Source organism: Oenanthe melanoleuca, chromosome 21 (assembly GCF_029582105.1).
Source record: "Oenanthe melanoleuca isolate GR-GAL-2019-014 chromosome 21, OMel1.0, whole genome shotgun sequence".
NCBI classification, from domain to species: Eukaryota; Metazoa; Chordata; class Aves; order Passeriformes; family Muscicapidae; genus Oenanthe; species Oenanthe melanoleuca.
In genome coordinates, this window is record NC_079354.1 from 5,136,227 (window position 1) to 5,154,787 (window position 18,561).

Sequence of the window (18,561 nt, forward strand, 5' to 3'; positions counted from 1 at the left end):
ACTTAGTAAAAGAAATAGCTGTGGCACAAAGCTGGTATAAGGAGAGAGCAGATCCCTGTTGCATTATGTAATGAGGGGCTTAGATCCTCAGATTAATTCTATTTCTCATCTATCTACCAAATCCATCCAAAAATCATATTCATTGCCAAATTTGTACTCAGTTTTCATTAGGAAGAATTTTAATGTTTGTAACATATATTGCACACAATGTTATTTTAATATCAAACAGCCTTTCAACCTTGGCAAGTGGTTTAAGTTGCTGTAATAAACAGGGCAGGAGGGAGTTGCTTCAGATTTTTTTCTTAAACAAAAATATTCTCAGAAACTTTCAATAAGCTTTTTGTCATCTGTTCTGCTTCAGAGACAAGTATATAGGGTGCTGTTCTCCTCCTAACGAGAAGTGCTTTTCCAGGGTAATGACTGGGAGTGTTTAAAATCAGAGCAATCGTATTAAGTGTTTTGTTGTCCCAACAGCAAAAGCCTCATTGAGCTAAATTGGTTTCACTACATTATCTATTGGATTAGCAAACCAGTTAAAAACTGATGTGAGAGCTTTTTCTTTAACTGGGATAAATGCTTTCATTTTTACCCAGGCACGGGACACACATTTGTGGTTTTTAACCTCTTCATAGTGCTGTCACTATTAACAGCAGCATTACTTCCAAACAAATGCAGTATCTTGCTCTTCTTCATCTTTCATCCTGTGCTTTCTGGTTCTTTTCAGCCTCGTGAGGCAGCAATAGCTATTTTTTCACATAGTACAGCAGCATGCATAAGTGCCCCCCAGAAAGCTCTCACAAACACACAATGGCACTTCCTCTTCTGTTGTCAAGGCCAAAGGAGAGTTTTGCAAACCCTTGGGCACTGAAAAGGCAGGATGTCATTATGGGCTGAAATCTCCAGGGTCATTCTGATTTTCCTTCTAATGCATTTTATCTTCCAGTTCAATAGCTGGAATGCCTATTTTGTCCGTTTATAGGAGTTCCAATTTCTGTATATCTACATTTTATTAGCACTTCACATTTAGAATGATTACATTAACACATATCCCACTCTTTTTCTCACAGACACGCCAGTCCATAGAGCAGTACTATAAATTGCTGAAAGGAGCACAAATGCTTTCAGGTACAGCACAGAAAAAGTGCCTTCTCATCTGTCACATACTTTTTTTATGGCACTAGTACAACCCATCCAAAGTCAGCATTCAGCTGACATAAAATCTGGCTTATTTCACTTTATTAAGGACATCATGAAATTAGAGTTGAATAGGGAATTGTCTTTAGACGTTAATAGCTCTAAAGTAATAATGTCTGGGGATTTTTAAATATGATTATTTCAAATGAAAAAAAAAACAACAAAGTGAAGCACACACAAAAGTATAGAAGATTCAAATTTATGCAAAACTCCAATCAATTCACCATACTCCTATACTGAAATGTCTCCTCAAAAGTTTGAATGGCATCTGAATTTTCTGTTTCTGACTCTGGAAACCAAATTAAGTAAATCTCCCTCTTGTTGATAGAGGTGTTTTGTCTTGTGCTACTCATGCAAGTGCAGCAACAGCAGCTGAAACTCCTGTTCTCCCCTCAGATCCCCTTGTTCCTGAGATGGACACATTGCCATATGTGTGCTCACATAGCACTTTTCTGACTCCCTGCAACTTCCTGAGATATTTTTTGCCTTTTGTTTATGCTTCTGTCTACATCACTGTAGGTAGTCTGGCATTCAGGCATTGGGGGTTTTTTGAGGAGGCTGCTGCCACCTTTTACTTTGATCAGTCAGTCTGAGCTGTGCACCTTGAAGATCTGCAGTCAAACTGAAGAAAAAATTCACTGAATAAATCTTCTGAAGCAGTCGGCAGGACATGCAGCCTGTGACTCTCTCCCAGATGGAGAAGCAACTAATTTTGTCCAATAACCCCATGTGATCAGTCAGTTGGCTGCAGTGTAAGGAGTTATGTCAGGTGCACAATTACAAACTATTACTGCTGAAGTAATTAGTTTAGACATTGCCTTTATAATATCTGCAGCCACCTTCTTGCTAATTACTCTCAATAACCAGCTACTGCCCACTAGAGGGACTAGGGCCATGCTTCCTTCTCTGCTTTTTAATAACTTCAATTCCAAAATAATGGGTTATTTTCTAATGATTTTCATTCCTCAGGAACTTGCTGTGAATATTTCTTGAGCTGGATTTAGTCAATAATTTTACTCTTAGCAGAAGTTACTGAGATTGACAGGCTACATAATAAACTAATATCTGGAGAAAACAGTGGGATACAAAAAGGTTGGATTCTGCTGTCCCAGCAGACGTAAATCTGATTTTAAACTAAAGATTATTTCTGATTTTTGCAAGTGTAACAGAGAAGGTGGAGGGACTGTGATCTTTGTAAAGGATGTAGGATACTTGTGGTGATAGATCATGGAAAGAGCAGCAACTTAGTAAGGAAAAGGCATTGTAAAGTCATGCTTCTGCTGCTTTTATTCCACTCTGCATTAAATCATTATATAGAGAAGTAGGATTGATTCAGAAGAAGGCAGAAGAGGTTCAGTTTCCTTGGAAAGAAAGTGATTATGACCAAAATCACACTTAGAAAAAAAATAGTGTATTTCTGAAATGTAGCATTCCATCAACATTAGGAACAAACAATAAGAAAAATAAATTTGAAAGAGGAGAAACAGGCAGAAAATAGTAGAAGCTTGATTACCTGGATACATTGAAGGAGATGCAGATTTTCATTAGCTCTCTGGGTAAGGTGAGATTTGAGTGATACTTTGCCTTAATTCAGTATGTGAGCCTCAGAAACTATGGTAAATAGTACCATGAAAGTACCAGCTGGATGTACTTACCTAGCTGGAGGGTAAGAGTTTCTGCCTCTCCTGAAGGGCTTTTCTTCTGTAAAACTCAAAGATAGAGGAAAGAAATCATTATAGCAATTTTTCAGACGATGCAGTGGAAGGTCTTGACTGAGATTCCCCAGCAGGTCAGTGGTGAGATGTGGGAGCAGAATCCAGGTCTCAATCCAGGGTCATGTTGGTGAGGACTTTGTGGAACAATCACAGCTTGATGTCAGTCAGGGTTTTCCAGCCCTCTGTTGGCTGACAGCTTTTCCATGATAACAGGAACTAAAGATTGAGGTGAACCTAAGACCTACAGTGGAGCATATTTTCTATTACAGCCCAGTTGAAGATCATTATTTTTTCTTCAAAGCATTCTCTTATTTCACTGACTCCGAACAAAACCTATTCTAAATTAAAAATCAGTGCTAAAATGTTTTGTCTTTCAGTGCTGGTCATATGAAATCAAACCATAAATCAGAGCTGAGTTAAGGCAGGAGGAATGTGTTCATGCTCCACCAGGATCAAATCCTCCTTTCACCCTTATTGCAACTATTAATTGCCAGCCACACTTTCAAGAGCCCCATCTTAAATGCCAGCAGAGCTCTTCTCTCACCTACAGCTTCTGGCTTAGTCTCTCTCCATGCTCCTTTCCATTGCAGCTTTCAGCTTCTTTCTTTGCTTCCTTCTTTCCCTCTCTCTCATTTCATCTTTTCTTTTGTGTCGGTCTCTATTTTTAAAACAACCTCTCATTTTCAAGGCAACAATATCATCAAAATAAATTTCCCTTTTGTAGTGTCTTGCATTGGCTTCCTACACAAACAATATTTCAGTTGTTTTAATCCATATTCCAATATATTTATTGTGGATATTTCAGAGAATAATTGTGAAACTAGTTTGTTGTAAGTACTGTGTTCACTTGCTGAACTCACTGAGATTATTTACAGAACAAGGTGTTATTTTGCATGAGCTGGGTGAGAGATCTAATCCTGAATTAAGCAGTGTGTATGAGGACCCATAAATTTCACTGTTGAAAAATGGAAGTGAAGAGGCCTAAGAGATTAGGTCAGCCTCTGAATAAAAACAGCAAAAATATCCAAAGCAACGGAATAACTTAAAGACAGTTCTGATTTTTTTTTTTTTTTTACTTCCCTCAGCTATTTAGGGACAGATTCAAAAAGGATATTTTCAGAGGCACACATGGTAGATTCTCTGTGAAAATTAACAGAACAAATTCTAAAGTCCTTTCTGCAAATGGAGTCTGACTTCCTTCCTTATCAAACACCTTTCAAATTTTTCCAAATCCAACACAGGAAGCCTGAGCTTTCCCTGTGGTTCTAAATAATTTTATCTATTTTGAGGCCTATTAAATGAATAAACATTTCTGTATTTAATTGTTTAAACTTTCATTAGCTTAGATCTGAAATGTAATACAGTCATTATTAACAATTCAGTAGAATTTTATGTAGTATATTTTATTTCATGCTGTGACTAAGAGCATTGAAATTTTTCAATACTTTATCCAAGACAAATAATATTTTAAGAAAAAACCTCCACTCCCCTCTATTTCCTTTTACTTTTTTTCATGAGATTTTTCTGATTAAAAACTCCAACTTGAGCACTACTGTTAAACCTAAACCAGCCTACAGATGCAGAAAACCACTCGTGCAGAAGTGAGGAATGAGCTCTTTCATTACAAAAGGAAATTATCTGAGTGTGAAAAGCCAAATCTTCATTACTGATTAACTTTTGAAGTGGAGGAAAACCATGGTCATTTAAGATTTAAACTTTTGCTACAAATATGTACATATGAAAAGTTGTCTCATGGTATTACAGGAAAGAAAGAGCTGGAATTGTTTGGCAGAGTGCAGTCTTACTGTATCAAATCAGGCCAGCAATAAATTGCTGCTTTAAGTAGGAATTCATAGCAGGACCTTCTTGACTTTGGAAGCATCTTGAGCTCGTTGGAAAATATTTTAAGAAGAGGTGACTCAATTCAGTTTCAGTGAGGGCTTTTTAGCCTGTGGATATTGTTCAGCTTGTAGGTCTTGGGAAGAATTTTCCTTTTTTTATTGTCTTTACATTGTGTATGCAACCCAATATATCACATTGACTGCTGCAAAGGCTGCTGGGAACACGGCTCTGGCATAAATGTCAATGGTGTCAGCATCAATGGGCTTAAAGAGGGACTTCAGGCCAGTCTTTTTGTCCAGTTTTATTCCCTGCCGCTGTTTTGTCTCTCCAGTTTCTATTTCTATTGTGCCATAAGATCCAGGCAGGCTTCTGGGAATCCGGTGCCTGTTGGAAATGGCCAGTTCCTGGTTCACACCAGCTATGGAGAGGGAAAACAGAACAATGGCATTCTTCACGTTGATCTGCAAAGGAAAGAGGAGAATAATGGCAATTCGTAGGGCAAGGACAGTGTCATTCATCCAAGCTATCCATGGCACCAGCAAGGTGAAACCCCCATGGGATCCATATGTCGTGAATGGGATTTAGCCCCTGCTTTGGCAGAACTGATGGAAGGCTCTATTCTGCCACTTATAATTCTGGTTATGGTTTTACATGCTCTGAATTACTGAGGCACCATCAAGAACATGCTCAAAGCCTTTCTTCCTAGGAAGAATTTGTAGAAAAAGGTCATGAAGCAGGGTGATCACTCTGGCAGAGTTATTCTCAGTATCACACTTACTGACCTCTGCACTCTGCCTTCTCGCCTTTATCTTGTTCTTCTGCTTTTTCATGTAGTCAGCATTGAAATGTGCAAAGGCATATTCCACCAGTGCAGCAAAGACAAACACGTAGCAGATCCAGAAGTAAACGTCCAGGGCCTTGATGGCAGAGGCTCGTGGGAGGGAGGATCGGGCACTGACCATCAGTGTGGTCATTGTAAGAACAGTGGTGATACCTGCAGGGTGGCATGAAAGAGAAATACATGCACTAATATGAATGAATATATTTATTAATATGGGGCTGAGTATTATTTTCACAGTAAAAGCCCCTTAATACTGTGACTTCTGATTTTCAAAACAGGGGAACTTGTAAGAAACTGCACTTGTATGACTAAGGCAGCTTTGAACAAGTTATCCTTGTTTTGTCCTTAATCAGGAGAAACAAAACCCAAAACTCAAACACTTTTACATCTGGACTGGCAACCCTTAGTCAGACAAACAGACCCACAAGCTCCAGGAGCATTTTTTTGTCACTGTCCCAGTTCCTTCAAATGAATTCTTTCATTTCTTTCACAGTCATTACTGCTTTTAACCCTCCCTAGGTGGTTATTTGCTGTTCCTTACTGAGGCAGCTGCTCTGATAACAGGACAGAAATTAAACCAGGAGGGAAATCTTTCAAAGAACCCTCTATTCTGCAAATGTAAACACAGTGGTCATAAATGCACCTTAATGAGGATGATCAGAGAGCACAATTACCACTTGAGCACTCCCTTCCCCGTGAGTCCCAAGCCATCTGCTTTACCTAGTGACACCCTGGCAGGCACAGCTGACTGGCTGATCCAGAAGGACACCCACGACATGGCCACCAGGAGGATGGAAGGGACATAAGACTGGATGATGTAAACACCTCGATTTCGCCGAAGGTGGAAGTGGAGACTGAGCCTGGGAAACTGACCTGCTGGAAAAGAGAGCAGGCAGAAGAGATCCTGGCTGTGTGAATTACAATTAAATTGATATTAAAACTGACATTTCTATAATGACACAGAGCTACATTCTTTAACATCTTTGGGACAAGGGTCACAAAAAGCTTTTTTGAATGTTGTTCGATTGATGCTTCATAAACCCTGCACGAGGTACTGCAGCTTTCATCAGCTAAGAATAGGTCAAATGATTTGTCTTAGGTCATATCAATGCCAGATCTGAAAATAAAATCATGAGTCTTCTCAAATAACAGTATTGCTTCAAAATGTGTACTGTCTTATCATCTGCTGTAGAAAGTCCTCCAGATACTAAATTTAGATTTTTTAAAAGGCCAAGTTAATTTCAAACTCAAAAAAGAGCTTAGAGGAGATGTGCAGCATAAATGAGAATCTGAATACATGAAAGAGGATGAAAAATCAGCAGGAAAGAAATGACTCCAGTCTTGTACAAACATTGCAATAAGCCCAGTGATAGACATACACACCACTGACTTCTACGGGGTAGAATTAGACTGATCTGACTCTACGTCATAAGCTTCATAACATCAGGGCTAATGGAAATTTTTCTTGATGTAAAGTTGCAAATTAGGTCAAGAAAATGTGAGCTATACCTCAAGTGCTTTTTATCAAGCGCTGTCTGGCTACTCCACACAGTATTTTGTGGAGCAGGGAGAGCTAAAGGACAGAACACGCTACAGTGGCTACCTGGATGCTCAGCAGAGAATGGCACTTCTCATAAGTGGATGATGAAGGAAACTCTTATCAGAAACCTGACAGGTTCTTAAATTAGTTACTTAAGAAGAAGGATTTTCTATTAGAGATAGAGGAACTTTCTCTCTGCGGGAAAAAACCAGATACTGTCCCTGAATTGAAGAAAGATTCTGTTACCAGATTTGAAGTTCATAATTTCTGTTGTGAACTGGTAATTGGTAATTGTGAATTGAGCAAGCTGCAGCTTATCCAGCCCATGGATCTCCTCCTGGTTTTCTGACCAGTGGTAGACAATGTCTTCTGAAGAGTAGCCATCTGCCAAAAGAAAGCTGAATAAACACAGAGTTCAAGGGAGAAATTCAGAGCTTAGAGAATTCATAGTAGAAGTTGTCTAATTGCTGTGCTGATTCCACCAGACATACTGCAAATGTGCTGAGATTCAGTCTGGATAATTCTCTTTGCTTTGGAGAGGTGCAGAGCACCAGGGCCATGACAGAAAGAGGGTATATGAAAGTGAGGATTAATGTAATATGCAAATCCACAGGAAATGAATCTTTCCTAGTTTTGCTGTTCATTGACAAGTTGCTACTGAAGCATCCATTTGTTTAGAGAGACTTTATTTCTGTTTGTTTCACTGAAATGAAAGCCCTCAAATTCAATTAAAAACATTCAAACTCCCTGCAGAACTCTCTGGGAGAGGGAATGAATTGCTGGGGCACTGTCTGCTGCCTCTGCATTTGGTGATTACATAAGTAAAACTGTAGATTGCTATTTTTGACAGGATAAAATGGTATTGTGGTTAACAGCCTAGAAAACAAAGTCAGTGACAAAAAAGAAAATGAGAAACTTGCATCAACAGGCCAAGGGATCTGCTCAGGATCTGCTATTCCCAGATCTCTGGGACCCTCAGGACCTGTAGTCTCCTTGATTTAAAAAACACATTCATTTTCCCTGACTGGGTGGTCTCTGCTTGTGTCAGTGGTGATTTTCATTCAGAAGTATTAATGCTCATGGGAATTACATGCTGATCATAGATTAAATACAAGTTGGATAAAATATAAATCCATTCTCCACCCTCCTTTGTGAGTACAAATGAATTAAGCCTATCCATGCAGTATGCTGATGGATTTCTGTGTAACAGACACACAAATGCCAAGGCAAGTTAAAGAGCTATGTGAAGGTTCGTCACAATGGCATTCATTAAAAGCAGGGAAATCTTTCTTTTTCCTATCTTCTCATAAATTAAAAATAGCACATCACATTTTGCCTGTGGGCTTTTCTGCTTGTTCTCACTGGATTTGATACAAACCTCAGTAATGCCAGTGACTGTCACAACCACACAAGGTTTCACATGAAGCACAAAGTTCCAGACATTTGTCAGCAGGACTGTACATTGTTTATTGTCCCTAAGTAAAACCCTCGAGATTTGGATTGGACCACGGTTGAACTGGTATTGAAAAGTCCACAGTCTAATGCCCAACACAGGGAATGAAGAAATTTCTGTTCACTCTAAACCCCAAGGCACCCCTGACATTCCACTGACTAAAGCAGGATCATCCCAGCCAAGTCTAGCTATCTCAGTGCCATGTGTGCAGGCTTTCCACAGAACACAGAGGTACTCAGCCTTACAGCTCTCCAAATCCAGCATGCATTCCTGCTCATCCATCGGGTACTTGGAAAGGTCCATGTCACAGGCCACTGTTGAGGTAATCCTGTTTGGAGCAACATGAACACCAGTTAGTTACATACAGACAGAGCCTTTTCCTCAGAACTCAAAAGACTAAGTGTAAAACTTTGAAACCTTAATGCTAACAAAGGAAACTGTTTTCAAAGTCCTGCTAGCTGCTGCCTGAATCTGTGGGAAACCCAGAGGCAGAGGGAATTGAAAAAAGGTCAAATGAGTCGTCTAAAGTCAGAGGATTCTGCATCTACTGATGATGATAAAAAGGAATTTTCTGGTTCAATCTCCTCCCTTTCACTGTCCCCAGGATCACAACCAATACTTTAAGGGGGCTTTGGACTTACAGTTTCAAAGATGCAAATTCATTATTTTTCAGAACATTACACAATTAACTGTCAATGTAGTTACTGAGTTCCAGCCACAGCCCTCTTCCAAAGTGAGAAATGCTACTCTGTCTGTGTGAAAGATGGGGAAGCTGAGCCTAAATCAGGATCACAGCTCCCTTGGAAATTAGTGAGAGAGTGGAGAACAGAATCTTTGCTCTGTATTCAGCACTTCTTTGCCTGGTGACCAAAGCCACAAGAGGCTTCTCTCCCACTGAGGGCACTCTGGATATGATCAGTGACAGTGCAATGCAAATGTGTTAGTGCTGCCTAGAACACATTCCTGACTTTTCCTTATAAAGAAAAGGATAAGGGATAGGAGCTTTTCTTTAATTTTTAACTAATAATTATTTCAGGAAATCCTTCTAGGAATGCTGAGAGATTATAGATGTTCAAAAAGTTAACACACAACAGAATACACTTGTACCGTTTGTCACTCACCTGATGCTGTACAAAATGACTCCATCTGGCTGGAGCCTGATAAGTTTGTTTTCCACAGTCACATCATGGAACCAGGCAGACTTGGCATTGACTATGAAAGTATCTGGCAACCAGAGCTTGTCCACAAACCTGCTGTCCAAGCCCAGAGTTTCATTGGTGTGGTTGTAAGACAGACGATCGTCTCGCCAGCTCTGGTGCAAAAATACTGTCATGGTGTATTCCTGTGACAAGAGAAATCCTAATTAAGAAGTGATGCTGACAATGATAATGTCTTGGAACTTAGCCAAAAATCAATGTCTTAACATAGAAATATATCATTTGCTTTCAGTGCAAATACATATTTTTATACTTTAAAGCAAAACCAAAAAATCTGATACTGTACCATGTTCACTTCTGAGATGTGATCAATGCTGGCTACTTCAATTGCCAGAGCAACATTAACAGGAGGACCTGAGAAAAAATGTTTGAATGGGTGATTTATATCATCACAGTACCCATAAAAATATCAGTGACCCCAGACTGCTAATTCTTTTATGCAGAATGAGTTTACTGAAGTGTTTTTCATTATAAAGTATATTCTTAAAGCAAGAGTTTTAAATCTTTCACCAATTCTGCCCTCAATTTCCAACCTCATTTCAGTGATAAGGAACACAAGATAAAATCATAACTACTGAAAATTATAGAATCCTTTCTGGAAATCACATTATCTAGTTTAAGACAGCATGACTTCAAGCAGATGCAGAAATTATCACCATTTAATGAAATACAAAATTCCTTCAACTTAGATGTCAATGATTTAAGAACTGCATCAGAAGCCTGTGTTGCTGTTGAACAGTCTGTCTCTGTCAAAATCAAGCAAATTGTTGATTGTTATTTTTTCCAGCATCCAAGTAAAAGATAATTACAAGTTTTTAATCTTTTAAAGTATGAATTTCACATAAACATGAGAAGGATTGTAAGAACCAAAGAGATACTATTTATTCTCCAAGTCTCACCTCCAATTCCAGGCCTGAAATTTCGTGCATACCCTTTCATCAAATCATCCAGGTTGGGCAACCAGGAGATTTCAATGTTGGAACCTATGTAATCTCCGATGTCACTCATAGCTCTGGGTAAAGAGAATAAGTATCTTAAAATTTACCAGGTTTACAAACAGAGGAATGACAGAAAATGGAAGTTATTGACTTATTTTATACCAGAGACCACCCATAGTAGAATCAGCTATATTGGAGATTTTTATAGGTAGGAAAACCATTTCAGATATTTCTGTTTAAATCAAAACAAATTTCAGGCAAGACTGTGGCATCTTGAAATACAAGCACATACTTTTAAAAGTTTCTTTCTTAAAAAAAAGGAAAAATAGATTTAGAAACTTAGAAAAAAACATGAGGGAAATGAAGATACTTTGTATACTGCCTAAAGTGCATCTGTGAGCACTGAAATGCAGCTGTGACAGCTTCTTACTATGGAACAGCTGAGATCAAGAAGGCTGGTGCATCGTCAAATGTGATGGGAAAACAGGAAAAACTGCACATCTGGAATCTGGGTAACAGGCAGCAGGTTTTGGCTGGGGCAAGATGTGTTGCTGTGGGATTAGTGCTCATGGCACAGCCCCTCACAGCAATCAGGCTCCTTCTCTCAGGACCCTCTTCTTGCCAGGCAAGTGATGCTCCTTGAAGACTTTAGCCCAGAGTCTGGTTGCCATTTGCCAGCCCCTGGCAGCTGCCAGCCCCTCAGCCCTGGAACAAGCAGTGACGTGGATATTCCACCATCTCTTACAAACAAAGGCAAGGTTGTGCTGTCTTCATTAGCTGTGAAACCTGGCAGGCTCCAGTTGAAGGTCTGTGCCTGCTCATGTTGTTCCTCTTGCTGCACTGTGATTGACAAAGCTGGGAAATTGTTTGCCACCACCAATTGCAAAGAGAAGAATTGCCAGTGGTTTGAGAGAGCCTATAACTGAACGCAAGAACTGGATCAAAGCTGCCTGAGCACTGGTTTAGCATCTTCCACTGAGCCTAGCTATAAATGTGGCATTTGAGAGGTACCTATGACTTGTAACAGCAGAGAAATGGTTAAATATCTATGGAAGGCTGCAGAGTTATACACCACAAACACATTCTGCCTTGGAACTTACATAACTTTCTTAGAGTGTTCATGTGACATTGACCCACATAAAGCACATGGTTTTTCTCTCCAAAATATGCCAGCCTGTGCATTCAGCTCAGCACCAGCAGTTATTGCCAGCACAGGAACAGAGTATTCTACAATAACCAACTCTTCTCACAGGAGACTGAAAAAAACCTTTGATTGCCTGAGTCTTAAAATTCTTGCCTGGACACAAATGTATGAGGAAGGAGTTCTGGGATTACAATGTGTAAATGTAAGTTTTGAGCAGCAGAGACGCTGGAGACTTGCATTAGCAGAGCTGTCAAAGCTTCTATGACCTCTCAGATCAGGAACACTGCTCCAAGTCCAACTTTATTGGTTCCCAGCAAAATGTTATGTTAAACTGCATTCATAAGACTTCTTTGCCATGAGCATACTGTTGTATGTTCATCTCAAATTACTATCCAGTTATTTCTCAGGTCCCTCTATCTCTTCTGAGGAAGGATCTTGGAACACTCCAAGCCGTGTTTTAAGCTACATAAATTGGAATAACATAATTGATTTAGACAAGGTCTTTGAAGATTTTTAACCAATGTCAATAGAGGTTTTTTCCTCCTTTGTTGGGTCTTATCAACTACATCAACACTTCTTTCTATCAGACTGCTGGTCTTTCAATCATCCCACCATCATCATTTACTTTAATAAAATTACAGCTTTATAATAAGTTTGTTTAATAATATACTTATTTGCAACTCACAAGTCTCAGCCGTAGACATGGAAAGGTGTTTCTAATCAGTGAAATGTCAGAGATCCTTTTGTATATAAGAATGGTACCCTGTCTTTTCCTAATTAGAGTAAATAACTCCAATACACTTGAATGAATACATCTTTAAAATCTCTTTGCCTTCTCAATAGAAGGTGATGCTTTTCAGCTTCTGTTGCTAAAACAGCAACCAAGTTCAGTAAAGCGTTTTGAAAACAGAATTCAAGTCAGAGGTGACAGCACTGGAGTGATGTATTTCATGTGTCTGATCCTGTTTTTACAAAGCACTTGGAGTGCAGCTGTTCTCCTGTGTCAGGATTCTATTTTAATGGCATTAAGGAAAGCCGTGGAGCTCAAAGGAAGTTAAAACGATGAGAGTCGGGTTAAAGACTGAGGGCTATAGCCTGCCATGTGTTTTAAGCAGATTACAATCTAGAGGGAGTTTTACTTAAATATCCATGACACAATTAAAATAAATCTTGTTTCTATTATTAATAAAGCCTTAGGGTCAGATCATCAGTGTAAAAAATGTGCTGGAGTTAGTGGAGCTATATGCACTTAATACCAGGAGGCTTATTAAAATATTACAGCTGAAATAATTTTATGGCTTGATTTACCATGTGGTGATAACTCCTTTGAATCATTCCTCTAAACTTCTGCACGTCACATCCAGTGCTTTAAAGTTACAAGAAGGATGGTGGGAGAATTTCCTTCATCCTTGATAAGCAGTTGGGATTATATATGGCCTAAAATATTATTCATTATTGTACCTGGAAAAGGAAGACCAGCATAGAAAAGATGCATTGGAAGGGATTAACTTTTCATAGTGTAAGCAGTAAGGATGAAAAGAAAAGCAACTATCATTAGTTGATTCAGCAACTTCACTTCCCAATGTAAGCTGCTGTAAAGCTTGTTTCAGTAAGAAAAAGGACTTTGTGAAATCAAGGTTTTGATTGTCAAATCCAAGGGGTAAAAGAGCTCCTGGAAAGCTTCTCTTTGGTTTGCACCAGGCCTCACTGGCTGAGTGGCAACAGTCCTGGGGACTTCTATCCCTCTGGAAGTCATTCCCAACTCTAAAGAGAAAGAAGAATGATCCACGCTCTGACTCTGTACAAATCTCATTTCAAGCAGATATTTTTGAGACTATATTTGCATCTGTCCATATCTGGAGCATTGGAAAAACTTCAGCTGAGCTCTTTGAAAATAGATTACTGCTGTCCAAACCATGAAAGCAATAGTGAGTTCTCCTGCATAGACAAAGGGAAAGGAAATCCCCATTGGGAAACTGCATTTCCTCTTTCCCTAATATTGACACAAGTTAGTGAAAGCAACTCCAAGCAATGAATGTCACATGACAGAGCAAATAAATATTTCTTTCAGAGCTAAGTACTAGCAGTTCTATAATAAAAAGTACACATATCCCAAAATCCTTCCTATCCAAGGTGACATCTGCTGCAGCAGCAGGGTATCCTACTAATGTGGAGTGATCTGGGGGAGAAACATCAATCAACTTGGACAGCACATCTTTAAAGGGCTTGTCAGACAACTGAGGCTTTAGCCTGTCTTTGCTCTCTTCCAGAACACTGCTTGAAAACACTTGCTAGAAGCTCAATATTACTAGAAAATATCTGTTATTTAAATCACGCCAAAGCAAGAGGCAATCTGTAAGTTCCATGTGAATGAGAGCACAACATCAGCTGAGCAAGGGACAGTATTAGCAATTCCATTTTTGCTCAGCAGCACCAAAATCTCCAAGATCGGTGCAAAAAAGCTCAGAATCTTTAAGTCAGTGGCCAGTGAAACACTGATTATAGGCCACACTGCTCAGGAGGGTGCACTGATCTTCTGAAAAATTCATAGAGCAGTAAGATACAGAAAATCCCTTTTTGCATCTTCTGTTTCTTCTTTAGATCTGCTAACCTGATTCATTTGGGGATTGTAACACCATTGTTACACGAATCTTTTAACCTGGTAGATGGAAAAAACAGTTTGACTGGAGGACTGAGAATAACACATTTCATTTCGATAAGCATTTGGGACAGATGTCCCTGATATCATCACCACTGAAGAAAACTTTTCCTTGGGAAAAAGACAAAGAATATCCTGCAAGGTCAGTGAACAATCTGACCTCTGCCAAACTCCTGGATTATCCAGAGCAATATGTATATCCTTCCCATCTGCTATTCCTCACTCTAAGGGAAGCTCACTGTAAATATGTTTTGTATTTGGAAACGTAATTGAAAAAGCATTAGGCTTAATTCATGGCAACCTTTAGAACATCAAAGCCTCTCTGGCAGTTTTAAGCTACAGAAAATGGACCACTCTTAGCATACATTCATGTGTTAAAGCTGCTCTGTTTCCATGAATAGAAGTAAAAGGCTTAGGGACAGCAGGACAATTAAATGTTAGAGCATAAAAGTCACTTAACAGAGTAGAAACTTAAATATAAAGTAGACACCTATTTTAATTAGAGAATTAAAATATCTTTCAGTGAGGAATTACAAAGTACAGACACACACCCCAAAACTCCTCTCAGAAGTGCTCCTTCCCCACACAAATGAAGAAATATTTCCCCAAGTGTCTTTCTGCAGATGAACACATTCACTGTGGCACATTTATTATTGCAGCATCCACAGCATCTCAAAACTTGATAAAATAATGAAAGCCACAGTCTTTGTCCCAAAGACCTGTCAACCATTTAAATGCCAAATTCCTCACCACTAATCACTGTCTTGAGCAGACCAAAAACCACTATTTTTAAAAAATGTCTATCTGACAAAAATGTGCTGACTTAGGTTGAATTTGGCTCGTTCACTTCAGTCTAATAACACACATGACAGAGAAATTGCTTCACACACAAGTAAAGCACCCTGGAAGGGTATTCAGAAATGCTCTGAGGAAGTAGGCTGCATATATACCCCACTTCCCTCTGCCAAACCATAACATTATTTTCATTGGTAGTTTTGCTTTTGGGAAGTCTTTTGTCTCTTTTGTCTTACTGATGAGTTTCAAAATCACCAAAATGTTCTTCCTTTTTGAAATACTTTTCTTTCCAATATACAGTGCACAGAATTCAGGAGCAGAGAATTTAGGGGTGTTGGATGGCCTCTATCATCAAAATTCCAAATTACATTGCATTTAGAAAACAAAATGAGAGCTTTAAAATTAAGCCATTGGCAGTTTTGCCCATTAATATGCTGCTATTTATAAAAGCATCTCGTACCAAAAATATTTTTACTAATGCAAGGATAAAATTTAACTGTAGTTCTGTTTAACTGATCCAAAGTACACATGCAAGCAAGACTACTCCTTTTTTACAAGATTAAACAGTGTCCTGCCATAGCCACCTTCAATCCTGAATCCAAACAGAGCAGCTTTCTTTGAGCATGGAATGTCTCACACTTTGGAATATTTGCAAAACTACAGCCTGAACAGTTGGAATTTCAGAAGTTAGAATTTGCCTTGCCTGCCATGAGTGGATGTACTCCTACCAAACAATTCATCACTATTGTGTAACTGGACAAAGGACATCAATTAGGGAATTAATAACAGAATAAATAATGTATTCAACAAACACATATCCTGGCAGTTGCTGTGCCTAGAAGAAGACCTTGGAGACAGAGGCTGAGAAGACTGACTCTTCCTTAAAATTTTCTCTTTTTTTGGTCTTATATACTCAAATATCACTTTTCAACCCACAGCTTCAATGGTAGCCCAGTTGCAGAGGGAGAAACAGGATCATTGAAATGATGGGCAAGATCTGGGTGCCCTTAGGTAATAAGCAGTGTTTCCTCTGCCTTCACTGTAACACTGGATTGCTTTAGAGTCTGAGGATGTCAGGATCTGACCCTGGATAACAGATTCAAGGTCACAGGATAAATCATTCTCTCAATCCTGACTAAGAGCAGTTGACTTGACACTTTCTCTGAACAAGATTCTTTTCCTTCCCAGTGAAAAAAATCAGATCTCCCTGATTAATTCCAAAACCTGTAACAACAATGTCATGTTTTACTACAGTTCCCACTTTGCCTTTTCCAGTCCTCTGAAGCTATTAAGGATGCCTATGAGGCAGAAGATGTAAGACCCTTTTAATGCCACAGCCACCTCTGCTCTGGGGGGTGTAGGCATGTTTTTACATGCAGCAAGTTCTTTTTCACTCCCCCCTCTATTTTCATTGCGTAATCATGGCAAGCTTTCTCCACATCCAGCCTCCAGATCTGGAGAATAAGAATATACCGAGACCATCGCTGGTTGCCTAGCTAACACCTTCAGAGAGAATGTGACTGAGATCTGCAAATATATGTCTTTCTTTAAAATTTATTATTTCAAGGAATGGTTTGCATTCTCCAAATGTTTTTTCCCCTAAGATCTCTGACAGTCTCTTCCTGCTAACCCAAGTTCAGGAGACTTAATGAAGGCATTAGAAAGGGATTTTGGGGTTTTAATGGTACCTACGGAGGCCCTAAGCAAAGCTATTCAGCTCGCACCCCGCTGGTTGTGCTGGGGTTTATGGAAGAGTTTCAGGTTCAAGCAGACCCCTACAGAGCTGCTGGAGGGGCTGAGACTGAGCTGGGATATTGCAGTGCCCTACAAAAAGTGATTGCCCCCAATTTGGAGTAAGTGCCCTCGGGAGAAGGCTTCCAGGAGCATCCTGTTAAAAACACAGCCCCTGACTAAGCCAAGAAACTGCTGCTCAACTGACAGAAGTGCATTCTCTGCTAGAGAATGAAGAAAGAAAAAACTGAAACAGATGAGGCACATTAAGGAAACTCTTCAGTCAAGGGCCCTTTTTCTCCTGAACACTCACTCAAAGCAGTCGTGGCCCGTAAGAGCAGAAAGCATCCCTGGGCAAAAGTGGGAGCACCAGCCAGAGCTGGCATCACTCACTCCAGCCACACCGAGAGAACGGCTGCCTGAGGCCAGTCTAAGAAAGAATGATAAGATGTTTTCTTACCTGATGCACCTGTGCTGTTGGGTGCACAGTAGAATCAAGGCAGGAAAAACCCAGGTAAGAAATTCCATTTTACTCCCATTTATTAGACAGCAGCGACCAAAACCCAGGTTCCCTGGCTCTCCTGGCAGCTCCAAAGCTCCAGTGGCTTTGCCATTCTTGCCTGCTGCGCTAAGTTGAGGCTGAGTTTAAAGCGATGGATGGTTGCTCAGCAGCAGCAGCCCCCACAATCTCCACAATGCCCGGGAGCCATGCAGGCAGCCCGGCACGGGAGCAGGGAGCAGGGCAGCTCTTCTCTGCTCTCCTCTCTTCTCCTTCCCTCTCCTCCTCTCCTCTGCGGGTGGCTCAGTCCCGCCCGGCTCCGCTGCCCTGCTCCCGCATCCCTCCCCTGCCGCGGGCTCTTCCTCCGGCCGCACTGCCCGCCTGCGAGGCTGCTTGCCGAAAATAACCTCCAAAAGGATAGATTAATCCCACGGAGCGGGGTGGGAGCAACTCAAAGTGCTCCGGAGCCACTAATGTCCTGCGCGCATCGTGCCGGGGAGGAGCAGGAGGAGCCGCAGCCGAGCCGGGGGCAGGGGCGGCCGGTGCCGGGGCGCTCGGGGGCGCGGAGCCGCTGTGCCCGCTCCGCACGGGGCATGTGAGTGAACCGCAGGCACCGCCGCCGCCCCCCGCCGCCCCCCCGATCTCCCGGCAAATCCCGGCGGCACCCGGGCACCGCAGCTGCAGCCCGGCTTCCAGCATCGCTCCGAGCGCAGCGCCGATGGAGCCGGGACCGTGCTCGGGGAAATGCCGCCCCTCCGCTGCCTGCGCGCTGTCCCGGCCCGGCGGTACCACCGAGAGGGGCAGAGCCCGCCACGCAAACTTCTGCCTTGCCGCTCTCGGGTTCCTGGGGTGCTTCTCTACAGTGAAACGCTCGGAGCACCGCTCCATCCCCGGCTGCCATCGTCCAGCTTCCACCTCCTGCGCCTCGCCAGCTCCCGGGACCTCCGCCGCGCATGGGGCCAGCGGAGACCCGGCCGCGGGGCTCCTCGGGAC

At 41.0% G+C, this 18,561-nt stretch overlaps 1 protein-coding gene across 3 annotated transcripts; it reads right to left on the reverse strand.

Moving 5' to 3' along the window:
* Nucleotides 1-514: 514 nt before the first annotated feature.
* Nucleotides 515-18,220, reverse strand: GABRD (gamma-aminobutyric acid type A receptor subunit delta). Of its 3 annotated transcripts, none has more exons than XM_056508325.1 (9): nt 17,530-18,220; nt 10,702-10,814; nt 10,089-10,156; nt 9,707-9,927; nt 8,831-8,913; nt 7,379-7,516; nt 6,313-6,465; nt 5,534-5,745; nt 515-5,212 (listed from the first exon to the last, which is right to left on the reverse strand). In XM_056508325.1, the coding sequence occupies exons 1-9, from the start codon at nt 17,595-17,597 to the stop codon at nt 4,916-4,918; spliced, it is 1,353 nt and encodes a 450-aa protein (XP_056364300.1). In that variant the 5' UTR covers nt 17,598-18,220; the 3' UTR covers nt 515-4,915. The 3 variants fall into 3 exon arrangements, with proteins under 3 accessions (XP_056364300.1, XP_056364299.1, XP_056364301.1); XM_056508324.1 differs by having other exon boundaries at nt 6,313-6,468; XM_056508326.1 differs by lacking the exon at nt 17,530-18,220 and adding an exon at nt 16,600-16,703 and having other exon boundaries at nt 6,313-6,468.
* Between the last annotated feature and the right edge of the window lie 341 nt (nt 18,221-18,561).